Genomic DNA, 14782 nt, shown 5'->3' on the forward strand with positions numbered 1-14782 from the left:
TTTTATCTGCCCCTTGTCTTTTGGGAACTTACCGGCGTTTCTATACTGCCTGATCAGTTCCTTGAATGATTTATTCACGAGAACTTGAGAAATACTCATGTGCAGAATCAAAGAACACAGCGTATGCTTCAACCAACAAGTGCAATATCGTTGTGTCTGATGTCCAGGCCTTGTCTTCCACGCCGCGAAATTAGCAGCACTACAGAATTATACGTGACTTGTATAAAAGACCCTTTACAATTTACATATACAAACGACTCGTACTCAACAGCGAAAGATAATTTACTACTGCATCCATCATAAAATGCAGCTATATTTAGCATAGTAACTTGCAAGTTAATGGTGCTTTGGAAAGTGAATGCCGGAGGCTAGTCACTACTCTCTAGTACTACAGATACAGATTCGTAGTACTAGAAATCATCACATCCGGTTTTAAATGCAGCTATTTTTAGCATAGTAACTTGCAAGTTAATGGTGCTTTGGAAAGTGAATGCCGGAGGCTAGTCACTATTCTCTCCGTCTTAGAATATAGCAACTTAGAACCGCATGAGATGTCTCCTAGTACTACATATACAGATGCGTAGTACTAGAAATCATCACATCTGGTTTTAAATGCAGCTATTTTTAGCATAGTAACTTGCAAGTTAATGGTGCTTTGGAAAGTGAATACCGGAGGCTAGTCAGTACTCTCTCCGTCTCATAATATAACAACTTAGAACCGGATGAGATGTGACCTAGTACTACATATATAGATTCATAGTACTAGAAATCGTCACATCCGGTTTTAAGTTATTATATTCTAGGACGGATGGAGTACTTGGTGATATCTCAAAATAAAGCTATTTTCCCACTTATGCTTTCTTCTCAATCAATCATAACCATCATCTTCACCTACTTTATCTTCTCTACCAATTACAACCATCTTCCAATCATCTTTCTCTATCCCTTCTTTCTATACAGGTAAGACCCAAAACTGATCTGTGGTTAAGCCACGTTACCATTTAATTCTCAGCCGTTCGATGTAATATGAACGCTCGCAGGGAGCCGTGTACTACGTGCGACCTCCACGCTCCAGCATCCAGCGACTTGAGGAGGCAGACCTCCATCAAATTCTCCACCAACCCTCACTCACATAACGGCAAGCCTCAAATTGACTAATCAACTGCCACCGAGCCGTCGGCTAGAGCAATTAGGTATAGTTAATTCCATTTATTCTCCAGATGCGTTTCATCATTCTTGCACCCATTCCATTCCTCTTCTTCATGCTAAATATTGATGCTTCCTCTTTCAGCACGAGCCCCTCCCGATGCTCTGCGAGCATGCAGGCTTTCAATCCCGGCGCGGCGCTCACCACGATATATTATCAGTACTCATGTGGATTATTAGGGCTGACGATTTTCATCAAGTTCCCGTCCAATTCATCTGGTGGCTCATATGGATTATCAGGGCATTGATTTGGTCTTTAGATTTGGAAAACATTGGTTGATCTTGGCTGGGAATGGGATCTATACGGGGCATTTATGCAGGGTTCATAGCTAATTTGTCCCCGTCAACATGATTTCATTTGCAGCTCCTGACATCAGTCGATTGGTGTCTTCCTGGTGTTTACCTTTCCTACTCCCATCAGTCTTTGGATGAGGTACATTTTCTCTCCCCTCATTCTCCTATGTTGAGTTCATTGGCTCGATCCCAAATTTATCAGCTTTTGGTAAAGCTGATGTCTATACTGTACTCTTTTTTTTCTCCCTTTACATCAAATAGCGAAACTTTATAGACATTCTTCAAATAGGGTAAGGTATGTTTCTCTCTCCTTCTATTATGAAATAGGCAGAGCTCCTGCTTTTCCCACTCAAAAAAAATATAACCTGATGATATCACTATGTTTTTCCTTATGCCACATACATGATCTTACCCTAATTGATGAGGTAAATTTTGATCACAAATTTCTGCCTTCATATATATTCAGTTTTGATCACGAACTTATGATTCCTATAAATTAAGAGAGAATTCAGTTTTCTTCTCCCATGCGAATGATATGGAGATTTTGAAGGTGCACTTTTCTTTTACTTATTTCTTACCGCATTATAATTTCTTTCATCATTAGGACAATGTAACAGTATCTTCTTTTTTTTTTCAAAATAACACTGCAATTGAAAGATCCTTACCAGCTAGCAGCATAGAGCAATAAATAGTATACGATTCTTATACATTTTCAGATACCTTATGTTAGTTATTAACTTTCACGATCTCATAAGTTGATTTTCTTTACCGGGAATATTTCCTTTTAGCTAATATAAAGTAATGAAAAAACTAAAGTTGTTCATCACCTAGATGTGCCACGTCATGGGAAAATTAGAACCGTTGGATGCAGCCAGATATTGAACAACAGCCGTTGGTTCTCAAAATAACCAAAGTAAAAAAGCATGGTCAAGGGACTTCGGAAGTCAACTGGAAGACTCGTGAATCCACCACGGCAATATCCGAAGGCCCGCCAATATTAAAAGCCCACGTGTCCAGCACAATATATAGGGCATCACGGATATAGCCCAAAATAAAAGAATAAGTCGAATTTCATGGATATCTCTTTTAATGAACAAAGAATGTTTATTTCTTCCATCATTGAGCCAGGTATACTTATATAGCATAAACCTTTGGATTTGGTGCGAACGATTGGATTAATAATGAAGATCGTAGGAAGAGTCGGGAGACTTCCATCGGAGAGATGAAACAGAAAAGACAAAAGTAATAAAAATCCATTCATGGGGTACCGTCACGTAAGAGAAATAAAGAGACAACACAGTTAAACTTAATTAAAATAAAAGCTACTACTACTAAATACTCCCTTCATTCCAAAATATAAGGCACAACCACCCTTAACCCAAAGACCAAGAAATAATTATTATCATCTTGTAGTTTGGATCATCATAATAAATACTAATGCATGCATCCAATATGATTAGACAACATGAGAGTGGAGGATTTAAAAAATAATAATTTAATGAAGAAGATGTCATAGTTAATTGCATGCTTGCATGTATGTCTTATATTATGAAACATCTAAGAAAAGTGGTTATAACTTATATTATGGAATGGAGGGAGTAATAGTAAAAAGAGCACTATAATAACTCAAAATAAATCATCGTATTCTTTGCCCACCTAACAACATTTAAATATCTTCCGCTAACAACATGGTACTCTAACTCCTAATATTATCATAGCCTATATCTTCTATGTGTAGTTTAGTATATAATACCTGTAAATCTCACTCTTTGGCAAAACTTAAATATAGTAGTTCCAATAGCTGTAATTACCTAATTAAATTCTAACATATATAATTATTACAAACGATACGCATTTAAAAATGCAAGTCATAGTCCCAATTATTATAGATCTAATTACCTAATTAAATTTTAACATATATAAATGATCGGATTTGCTAGAAAACTTCCACAAATTTTTTGCCCCTGAAACTTTCAGATTTGTCACCATCGGATCGCCTCGAAACTTTTGTATGAAGAAAAAATATTGTTACAACTAAATTTTCACATATGTCACGTCTAACCAAATCATAGTTAAATACAAGTTTTATATAAGTTATATCGTAGTTACTAATATAATTACAGTGTACTTACAATGTAATTATAGTATACTATAGTTACATATCAAAGTTTTTGACTAAAAAATTTACGATATTTTTTGGTACTCCCATGAATGATACTTACCGTTACCGTTACATATAAAAGTGCAAGTCATAGTCGTACGAATGTACGACTTAATTGGCTAGTGATTATGAGTAAACGTGATGATTTATATGCCAGGTAATTAATGAGACACGACAATTCAAATGCTCTTATAGAATTTCATTTCCTTTTGTCAACAAACTGTACTAATCTTTTGGGTTAAATGCAATATGTTAGCTACAATCGGTACTTTGCCTGGCCCCTGGTAGCTTACATTTGCAAGTTTCTGTTCAGACTTTTCTGGTGCAGTTCGTTTTTGTCAAAGTAATTAACTTCATCTGCATGCTTGCTAAGGCCTGCAGCTAGGCCTGTTTCGTTAAGAAAGCTCATATCTTGAATTGCAAAATATTAAAACCTTTGCTGGAGCCATAATTCTTCAAAGTTATATATCTATATGTCCCGCAGCAACGTGCGAGGTATCAACTAGTTTTTTTAATATCTGTGACTACCTTAAAAAATGCTTATATTTGAGACAAAGGAAGTAATCAACAATTTAATTCTTTCTTTTTTTTAAGAAAATCAGCAGTTAATCTTGATGAAACTTTATATCCCATCTGCTTTTACATCGATCGGTCTGAGTCTGAAAAACAAAATTTCGAAATCGAATGTTCAGAAGACAAGAATTGTAAAGTAATTTGCACGGTATGGCCGAACGCCGAACGCGTTACTGAAGACAGTAGCATATGCACCGTAGAACTATGGCACCAATGGTGGCACTGTTTCCGCTGCGAAAATCAAATCACAAGTCAATGTCTTTTATAACATTATAAATCCATAAAAGTTATAATTTTATGACTTGTGATCTATGTCTTTTATAACATCAAATCACTTGTGACTTCAAAATCATTTTTGGCAAAATAAAAAAAAACATATAATTAAAAGCGTTGGCTTACTGTAGCATATGAAAAGCGACTGCGGCGGCAGCATGGTGCTGCACATGGCGGGAAGGAGCACCATGCGGACCGGATCGATGGGCCTGGAGATCATCCTGCTCATGTCGCCATTGATGCCGTGGCAGAGGCAGATGAGCGCGCTGCCAACGAGCGACCTGAATCCGTCGCAGCAGGCGCCCGGCGGCGCGGTGGCGTCGTTGGTGAGGTAGCCGACGCACGGCAGCAGCTCCACGAGCGACGTCAGGCACTCCGTCGGCGGTGGCGATGGTGGCCGCGGCCGCGTCGTCGTCGTCCCGGGTGAAGGGAGCGGCGGCAATGGCGGCAACGGTGGCAGCGGCGGTAAGGCGGGCAGCGGTGGAAGCGGCGGCAGAGCGGGGAGCGCTGGCAGCGGCGGCAATGGCGGGAGGCCGGGGAACAGCGAAGCCACCGGCGCTGCGGATGAAGCGGTGGCTGCTCCTTCCATTTCTTGCTCTCCGGCAAGGCCGGTCCATGTCGGTCCTTGGCTTGCGGTCGCGGGCGGCTGCCGCGACGCACCAGCCACGGCGGAGGTGAGGAGCAAGGAGATGACCCACGTGTGCCGCGCCATGATCTTCTCTGCATTGTGCGAGACCGTAAAAGGTGAATTTAATCCCGTTCTACTCTCTTGGCTTCGGGATCATGCTCTTGGTCGCCATGCTTGATCTTAACCGAAGTGACTTTTATACTCACTTGTTGTGACGGAACATTCCTGGGACTTAGTTGGTAGCTTCACGTTCTTGGCACTTGGCATGGTCTCTTCTGAATACAGAATGCATCACAAAATCACCCACTTGTTTATCCTTCACATTGTTACGCCAGAAGATTAAGCCTTGGGGTACCAGAATCTCTGAACCGACAAACTCAGTAGTACCTCATAGTCTCAAACTCTCGAGTACTACGGATTATTAGGGTGTGTTCTAACTGGATGGTTGGATAGATTATAGATAAGAACTTGTGTGCATAGGATACATTCCCTAACAAGTAATTTGGAAAAAGTTTTATCTAATGGATGCTGATGTAGGAAGTTTTTAGAGAAACTGTACTTTTAGAAGACAAGCCATACTTTCATAAGCTACTTAGAATCATGGTTTGTTTCGCACGTGTTGCCTGAAATTCGTTAGAACATTTCTTGGGCAGTGTTCTATCTGTGCCCGATCTGCCTAGCAGCCCACACATTGCTATGCAAGTTCACTTTGACTCTAATTTGATTCCTATCACTGAACCGTAATACCGGATACCTTAGCTTCTAAACTATTAAAACCGGTGTAATTTGTCTCCCTTAACTGTTTTAGAACGCAGTTTCGCTGGCGTGGCACTTTGACATGGTCCAACCCGCCAAGTAATCTTGTGGGGCCGACCCGTCATCAGGGCAACGGCACGGGATTTGCACGCGGTACGGAACGAGCGGCTGCCCATGCAGATGGCCGCACATGTGCTCTACTTCAAGCAATTTCGCCTCCGGAGGCGGTGGGATGTGGTCGTGGAACGGGATAGGAAGCGACGCGATGTTGCCGCAGGACAACTATACGTTGGTGTGGTGGGAGAACTCGGAGGTGAAGTTGGAGGTGGTGCGGATGCGGATACGGCTCACCGACTTGGTGAAGGACCACGTGAGCATGAAGCGTGAGCTGGTGCGCGTCAGCCCGGTGAACCGCCTCCTCCGGAGCTTCCCCCGCACCCTCAACTCACTGTTCCGGACGCATCTCGCAGTCGAGCCGGGCGTCCAGTAGCTCGTGCACCAAGGCCATCGCCGATGCCAAGGTGCTCTTCCAGCGTCGCCGACGCCTTTCCATCTCCTGACGCGGTTGACGCACGTGTGCAAACGAGATGATCGATGGCTCGAATTGGGATACTTTTTTTGTTCTTCTCAATTTTTGTGGGACTTGCACGAATTGTGTGGCGTGACATGGACGATGGCACAAAATTGCAAAGAATTGCGGGCATCGCTGTCGTCCTGTCGCCGACCTCCATTGTCAGTTGGTATTGCTTCCGGGGCCTTGGCTAGGCCGCCCGGCGATGCTCCTTACATGTGTGGTGACAGTAGCCAGATGATGGCCGGTGATAGCAAGCAGGGACAGCGCTGGCCGCTGCAGCCTTCACTTCGCCGCTACGATGAGGACGACGCCCTCCATCAGGGAAGACTAGAAGAGCACAAATCTTCAAAGGAAAGGGGAAACCGAGCAAGAGCAAGCAAAGTAGGTGGACTGAAAGAACTCGCCGCCACCTCACTTGCAGCATGCAATGGATGGATGCCCTATCGTCCAGACCTAGGAGGGGTAAAGGAAGGAAGAGCATGGTCAGTGGGTCACTGGCGGGTGGATCCTACAGGATGACTCAACGGGCTGGACAATTCAAAGCGTTGTATCGGCGACCACCTTCCAAAAATGCCGAGGGAGGCAAGTTATACCTGTTTTAATATTTTAAGTGTCTACATATCCGGTACCATGATTCAAGGATATGAATAAGATTGGACATATATTGAGGGACTAGAAGTAGACTTACTGCGCTGTATAACCATCTCACAGAAATCAACCCAGTACCCCGATGCCGTGAAGCCCACCAACAGCACCCCGTGGATTGAGATTCTTTAACGAATTAACGTGAAGGTAAAAAGACGTGGCTCGGTCACATGTTAGCGATCGTCAGAGGGAACGTAGCATGAGGCTCTTCCCTCACCTCGTTTCCGGCCTTTCAGTTTTGGGGGGCGCCCGCCGGCGCGGGTCGCGTCACACACACACACCGCACCGTGACGGCGGCATCCGTAGAATCGCCGGCGGCTTGGCTCACCTGAGAGACCCCGACAGCTTGGGCGCCGCGTACGCGCTACCGTGGCCAACCCAAAAGAGGGAGCGAGCCTGATCAAGCAGAGCAGTGACTTGCCTAGCGTGTCGCTGCCATTCACCGGTTGACGAACGGACTGCGATACTGCCAGCCAAGTAAACTGTACTATGGGATCGCGACCGTGTAGCCAACATCCCTTTCTGTTGTCACTTCCGGCAGGTCACTTTTTTTTTCGTCATTTGTAATTTACGCATTTTTACTAGCAAAATGCTCATGTATTGCAATAAATGTAGCAGTTTCAAAAGGACTAAAAAAATTGCTCCATCCAGTCATATTTAGGATAAGACTTATCAGAATTTTAAAATTCTGATTATTGATAACTTCTCAAATGTTTAGTTTAAAAACAAAATAAAAGTTATCAATGATCAGAACTTTATCAAATCTTATCCTAAAACAAAAGAGAAGAGCCGAGTTTAGTTCCAAACTTTTTCTTCAAACTTCCAACTTTTCCATCACATCAAAACTTTCCTACACACACAAACTTCCAACTTTTCCGTCACATCGTTCCAATTTCAACCAAACTTCCAATTTTAGCGTGAACTAAACACACCCAAGGTATGCATAGAATTGCGTTGAAGGTACTACTACAAGGAGAAAAGCGAAGCATATATATAAATATTGGTCGTTGTCATAAACTGCTATAGCTACCGGTCCATCACCCGTTGAATTTCGAGAACATATTTGTATGGTTGAATTGTGATGAGAAAATTGACATCATTCTTATATGTGAGCGAGAGGCGCGGTCGATGACGGGAGACTGGACTAGCGCGAGAGGCGCGTCTGGTGGTGGAGGAGGCCGGCACGGCGCGATGAGGCGCGGCCGGCGGTAAAGGAGGCGACCACGGTGTGAGTAGGAGCGGCCGGGGGGTGTGGCGTGGTCTTCGGCGCACAAATGCTGGCTGGCGGGGGCGCCGGTGCAGTGGTTCCACATGTCAGTAGAGGTTGAGCGGTGGTAGAGCATCGGTGCGTCAGCCGTGAACTTGCAGGTGATGAGCGGCGGGTGAAAACCCAGCCCGGCCTGGCCGGACCGACAACAATGTTCCCCCTCCAAAGGGCGTTGTCGTGTCGTCTCATCCCTCAAGGGTGTTTGCCGGGCGAAAACCCAGTCTTGGCTCTTTTGAGTCCCTGACAGACGGCGGCGGCGGTTTTCCGTCGCTTCTCTCCTTGGAGACGTCGTTTAGGCATCCCTTGTCGAAACCACTCGAACGACTGGTGCAAGCACACACTAGATAGAGTTGGGCTTTGTGTTGGTTGTAAGGGCGTCTTTTGGCATTCTCGTCTGTGTTCCTTTGTTGGCCTAGCGGCGGTCAGTCACGCTTAGCGGCGGCGGCCGGTCCGGTGCTAGCCTTCTCCCGGACCTATGTGTTGGCGCTGTCGGTGTGGGTGGTACTATTTTTTTTCCTTTTTCCTGGTTACGACCTTTCAGGGTTGTAATCTTGTAATTTTTTTCTGCTCTATCAATAGAACTTCGCACCATCTCGTGCGAGTTGTTCAAAAAAAATAGTTTTGAAGTTACAAAGTGTAGTCACATACATATGTGCTTGTGTCGACTAGGCTGCATTCGGCAGCATGACAATAGGAGTTTGTTTGTTTCGTTTTTTTGCGCTCATGCTTCCCAAACTACTAAACGGTGTGTTTTTTTAAAAAAATTTTATAGAAAAGTTGCTTGAAAAAAATCATATTAATCCATTTTTAAAATTTAAAATAGTTAATACTCAATTAATTATATGCTAATAGCTCACCTCGTTTTGCGTATCTTCCCAATCCCCTTCTCCTCAAACTCAGCCTTAACACAAGTTAGGTCACATCAAATCTATTCCCACCCCCAATATGGTTATTTGGTCTATTAATATGTAGTAAGCTTAAAGTCAACCTTGATGAATGGTGACGAACGAAATTATGTTAAGGGAAAAGCCAAGACACCATGGGGATGAACACCATGTTGATGTATTCATGTGATGGGTTCATAAGTCGATCATACCAACACCAAAAATCGCAAAGAAGATATTTGGAAAAATGGAAAGAAAAGAGATTCATTTTCAAAATCATAAGGGCATGCACAATTCTCATGCGTGGCAAGTGGTTTCGGCTCACCAAGTAGGATCCTTAGGCACGTGATGGCTCATCAGGGTAAACGTGTGGGGCGACAAGGGAGAAAAGGGTGAGAGGAAGGCTGTGATAACTAGGGGAGGGAGAAGAGGGGCCTACCATCATGGATGTTCCGTCACCCTGATTTGTGCCATCGTTGAAAAGTTCATTGGCCCGCTGCCGCTGAAGAGCGGAGCGCCTAGTCGATCAGATTTTCTCCATGCTGCCCTGATCTGCACCGCTCTTGAGGGTCACGCCTTGTCATTACTCGCATGGGGAGATAGGATACAAAAAAGAATAAGAGAAAGAGAAGAAATTGTGGATGGGTGACTGATATTTGATGGTCGGATAATGCTTATTAATTGTTTGAAGTTTTGAGTAAAAAAATAAAAGCATGGGCTTAATTGTAAAATTTCATGTTATAATCTAAAACACCTTAGTGTTGTAGAACCAATGTATCAATAGTGCTTGCAAGGACGAATCCAACATTTAGCTATAAAAACATTTAGACTGATCACACAATGTTTTTGGCCATCTATAAAATACATGGTGAATTTACATATGTTCCAGGTAAAATAAAACGAGTTTTAACCACTAGGCCTCAAGCCATGGTTTAGGTGGCTCGGAACATAGGGGGTTTGCCCTTAGTGCTTGAGTCTATATGGTGGTCGAGAGCACTAGATAAAGTTATGTTGTGTTGTCAATGTCCAAAGGGACAACATTTGGTGGAAACTGATTAAAGTTAGTTAAACTTTGGCCCACCTTTTTACCAAAATTTTGTTGTTTTTACTATCCTCCAGTTAATATTTTTACTTCGAACTAGGTAAGATTACTTCGTTGTACATTGGATCACTTCAAATCATTTCTCTAGCTACATCTATCTCTAATCTTGTAAAGAGTAATGTACGTGTAGCTGTATCTACCCTCTAAATATGGAAAGAATACTAGAATAGTCTATCCTCTAATCTTGCAAAAAACATCCTACATAGAAGTCACATCTCTAAGTGCAACTACCCTCTAATCTTGTAAAAATATACTAGGTGTATGTCGGTAAGATTGTTGGTTTACAGGAGCCAATATGCAAAGTCGTTATATGCTTGAGAAAAGATTTTAGATAGTCCAAAATGGAGTAAAACAAAGACAAAATAAGCTAGTCCAAAGTGAAAATTAAGATGGGTTAACATGTGATCCAAAATAAAGTTTGGTAATAAAAGGTGACGCTAAACGTAATTTACTTAATTGATTATTGCGTCACACACCGCTGAGAGATGAAGAGCTGAGTGGATTAGTAGGTGGACCAATAGGGATAGAGATTCACATGGGAGTAGACAAGCTGACGATCGAGTTCTTTCGAAAAAAAATTTGGTGGAGACCGGGTGTAATCGGCCTCACCTGCAGCCCGCTCCGGATGGATGCCACGTGGATGACCTAGGGATTGAACGGTTAGCTCGGCCCGGCTCCCGGCGCTGCGTGACGAGGATGCAAATGGCTTGGCTCCAGGCTCAGACGCGGCTTTCAGCCTCGCCGACGGCTCGATTCAACGCAGATCGCGTCTCCTCGCCTGGATATCGGCTACATCGACGACCGTCTTTCTGTTCCCGTTCCAGGCGGCCGCCGCCGGCGAGCCGCAGCGCCAAGCAATTGATCCCGCGGCGCGTTTGGATGCTGGCTGCGACTGTACCCGTCTTCCAATTTCTGGCGGCCGCCACGGACGAAACGCAATACTTCATCGATTACGGCTTCGATCGACGATGACCCTGCCTCCAGTTCTTCTCCCTGATATGAATATTGTATATTGTTTTCTGGTTCCTAATCCTACGGCACTTCAATTTTGCATGTTAATTTTCTTCTCATGCCATGGAGAAGCGGCCGGCGACAGCACCTGACCCTCGACTCTAAACGGTTCAAGCTCTAGCCTGGCTTGTTTGGCAACTTGAGAGAAGGGGATTGGGAGTTTACACGAGAGAATTGATAGTGAGATTAAGATGGGAATTTGATTTTTCATGCCAGTCTCTTGTTTGGTAGAGGTGGTGGAAATTGAGAGGGAGTTTAGTTAGAGATTAGGTCATTAATGAAAACGTATGGCTGAGATTTGTTTAGGCGAAGTAAAGGAGGAATTCCCTCCCAATTACCTGCCCCTACCCAGATATTGAAAAGGAGGGAGTTCATTCCTCAATTCCCCATCCCTATCCCACCAAAATTCTCATCTCCCAACCAAACAAAACAGTTAATAGTCTCATCCCTCTAAACTCCCAATCCCTCCTAAAAACTCCCTCCAACCAAACAGGATCTCCAAAAAAAACACAAGCACGAAGAGCACATCAGAAGCGATGTCGGTGGTGGAGCACGGCACATCGGCCATGGTGCTCCCATAGTCCCATATATGTCAGTCTCAGGGACGTCTGCGGCGCCGGAGGAGGAAAAGGACGACCCCTGCAGTGCCGGAGGAAGACGCGGGTCGCTGCTCACCAGGCAAAAGGAGATGCGATATGATGTTCGTCGAATTGAGCCGACGGAGAGCTTGAAAGACACGGCTGCTCGTGGAGCCAAGCCGCGTGTGTCCTCATCACGCAACGCGGGAGCCGGACCGAGCTAACCGTTTGATCCCTATGTCATCCACGTGGCATCCATCCGAAGCGGGGCTGTAGAAGAGGCCGGTTACATCCGGTCTCCACCAATTTTTTTTCCGTTCTTTCCTGCTTCCCTTCGCGTAGGTTAGCCTTCAGCACACCAGAAATTTTAGTCGCAGGTACGTGCGCTGCACGGGTCGATGACGGACGTCCAACTGACCTGCAGTTGTGCTGTGCCGCTGCGGCTGGTAGTTGAGACGTTATCAGCAGACGAAGATCGAAAGGCGACGCGGCTAAGGAACAGAGCAGAAAATACGCGCTTCGGCAACATGGCCATAATAAGCGCGGGGTAGGCCAACCCGGTCTGGTTGAACTGAGGCAGGCTCTCTCTGGCTCTCAACCTCTGACCAAGACCCAAGCTCTTGCTGAGCATTTTAAACATTTCTTCGAGACCTCTCCTTTTTTAAACTGAAAGACCTGCGTTTCCGGTCAAATTTTTAAACCTGGCTTAATCCCCGACCAACCCTTGTTCTGGCTTTGGTTGTCCTCATGGGTCACGATTAGTTCCCCTACGGCCCTACTCATCACAAATTTACAATCAAGCCCCCAGGCCACGTCAACTGTCCTGGCAAATTCATGAATTTTGTAGATATTATCTAAAAATGAATTTTGCATAGGCGGACAGCTAATTAAACAGCTACCCTGGCTCCCATACTATTCGTCGTGTCGTGTCAGGGCGCAATCACAAGTACTAGTATATATCAATTGGTGACCAGCCTAACTTCGTCAATTTGTTTGACATAAATAACTATCATTAATCAGCCTGCAAACAAACCCGCATAAATTGCCCCTGTCCTCACGTTTCTTTGGCTGCTACAGTCCTAATCTTTTCTTTTTCTTTTTATTTATTTCTGTCGTCGCAGCCTGTCCCGTTGGACTGGGCGGTTCGGCCGATCAGCCAATGACTCATCGGCAATATTAACCAGATAATAGCACATGACCAATAAAGCATCCGTTACCATTACAATTCCAAAAATAAGATTTAAAATATTTTCTTAAAAGCGAAATGAGCATATGTCAATTGGTTAGGTTATTACTTGGGATGAAACCAAGTCCAGACCTTTTTTTTTACGTGAAACCAACTCAAACTTGATATGGGTACCACCCACATTTACAGCTAATTATTCTTTTAGTGATAAGCGACATACTCCTCGATAGCAAGACACATGTGATCAATCTTAAAATATACCGGACCAGTATTTCGAATATGTTAATAGGGACATGGTTGTGTTTTTCTAAAAGAAGTTTTCTTAAAAATTTCTAGTTACATTATTTTTCTCAAAAACACTCCGTTTCATGTTCTTTTCTTATTAATGTTGATTAGAGGGAAACAAGACTTCATCCTTTTTTCACTTGCGCTTTTAGTGCTAGATGTTGGCATTATTTGGGAATTCATTGGAACCAAAACCTGAAATTTTTTTCAGATGGTTGTCCTGGCAAGGCTCAGGTTTAGTCAAAGAGGTTTTCTTGAGATTTTCTTTATGGCGTCATGGCACATTTAGAAGCATAGCAATGGACTTATCTTTCAAAATATTAACCTTCATTTCAATCCTGGAAATCCCTTTTTGTGAAAGAAACTCTTCTGCATCTGTGCACAGAATGAAGGATTCCCTGAAACAATATGTTTCTAATTGGTTGCACACTTTATAGCTTTGTTGCCTTTTCTTCTCTTTTGTGCATTATCTGTAACTTTGTAAATATTTTATTTTTCTAAAAAATTTAAACTGCTGGGCAAAGCCCTGACAATATTCCCAGTCAAAAAGACTTAGTTTTTAACTCGATTTTCATAGTACGCTTTTCAAACTATTAAACGGTGCATTTCATGCGGAAACTTTCTATGTAGAAGTTGTTTTAAAATATCAAATATGGATGAATATATTTGTCAACTTTGTAATAAATCTATACTATTATAAAAATTGAAGATGTTTTTGCTGGTATTTTTGTACATCATCCATATTTGAGTCGGTTTTTAAGTTCTATCGCTTTTGGAAATAGAAATCCATGTATGAGTCGGATTTTAAGTTTGTTTGCTTTTGAAAATACAAAAGAAGTCGCATAAGAAGTTTCTTTAAAAAAACCTTGCATGCTAACTTGAGATGAAAGTCGGACTTCTAATTGAAGCTCATGATTTTCTAAAAAAAAAATCCAAGTGAATTTCCACAGTAAATTTCATCTTATTTAAACCGTATAATATTAAGATATCATTCGCCTGTTGCAACGCACATATTTTTCTAAGTAAAACCTAATTAACACATAATAAATATATATATTTGATATTTTAAAACAACTTCTCTATAGAAAGTTTTTTATGAAACCGTTTAGTATTTTGAAACAATATCTTCTAACTTAACCTGTTGCGGCTTGTTTGTTAACTCGAGGGAAGGGGATTGGGAGTTTACACGAGGAAATTGATGATGAGATTAATATGGGAATTTGATTTTTAATCCCAATATCTTGTTTGGTAGAGGTAATGGAAATTGATAGGGAGTTTAGTTGGAGATTAGATCATTTAATAAAAACGGATGGCTGAGATTTGCTTAGACAAAGTAAAGGAGGAATTCCCTCCCAATTA

General features: G+C 42.9%; 1 protein-coding gene across 1 annotated transcript; it reads right to left on the minus strand.

The window, feature by feature from the left end:
• Nucleotides 1-3856: 3856 nt before the first annotated feature.
• On the minus strand, nt 3857-5414 carry LOC127780738 (uncharacterized). Its single transcript, XM_052307692.1, has 2 exons — nt 4634-5414; nt 3857-4465 (listed from the first exon to the last, which is right to left on the minus strand). Exons 1-2 carry the CDS (start codon nt 5217-5219, stop codon nt 4437-4439), a joined length of 615 nt encoding a protein of 204 aa, XP_052163652.1. The 5' UTR covers nt 5220-5414; the 3' UTR covers nt 3857-4436.
• Between the last annotated feature and the right edge of the window lie 9368 nt (nt 5415-14782).

The sequence above is a fragment of the Oryza glaberrima genome, chromosome 7, assembly GCF_000147395.1.
Source record: "Oryza glaberrima chromosome 7, OglaRS2, whole genome shotgun sequence".
In the NCBI taxonomy this organism is placed as follows: Eukaryota; Viridiplantae; Streptophyta; class Magnoliopsida; order Poales; family Poaceae; genus Oryza; species Oryza glaberrima.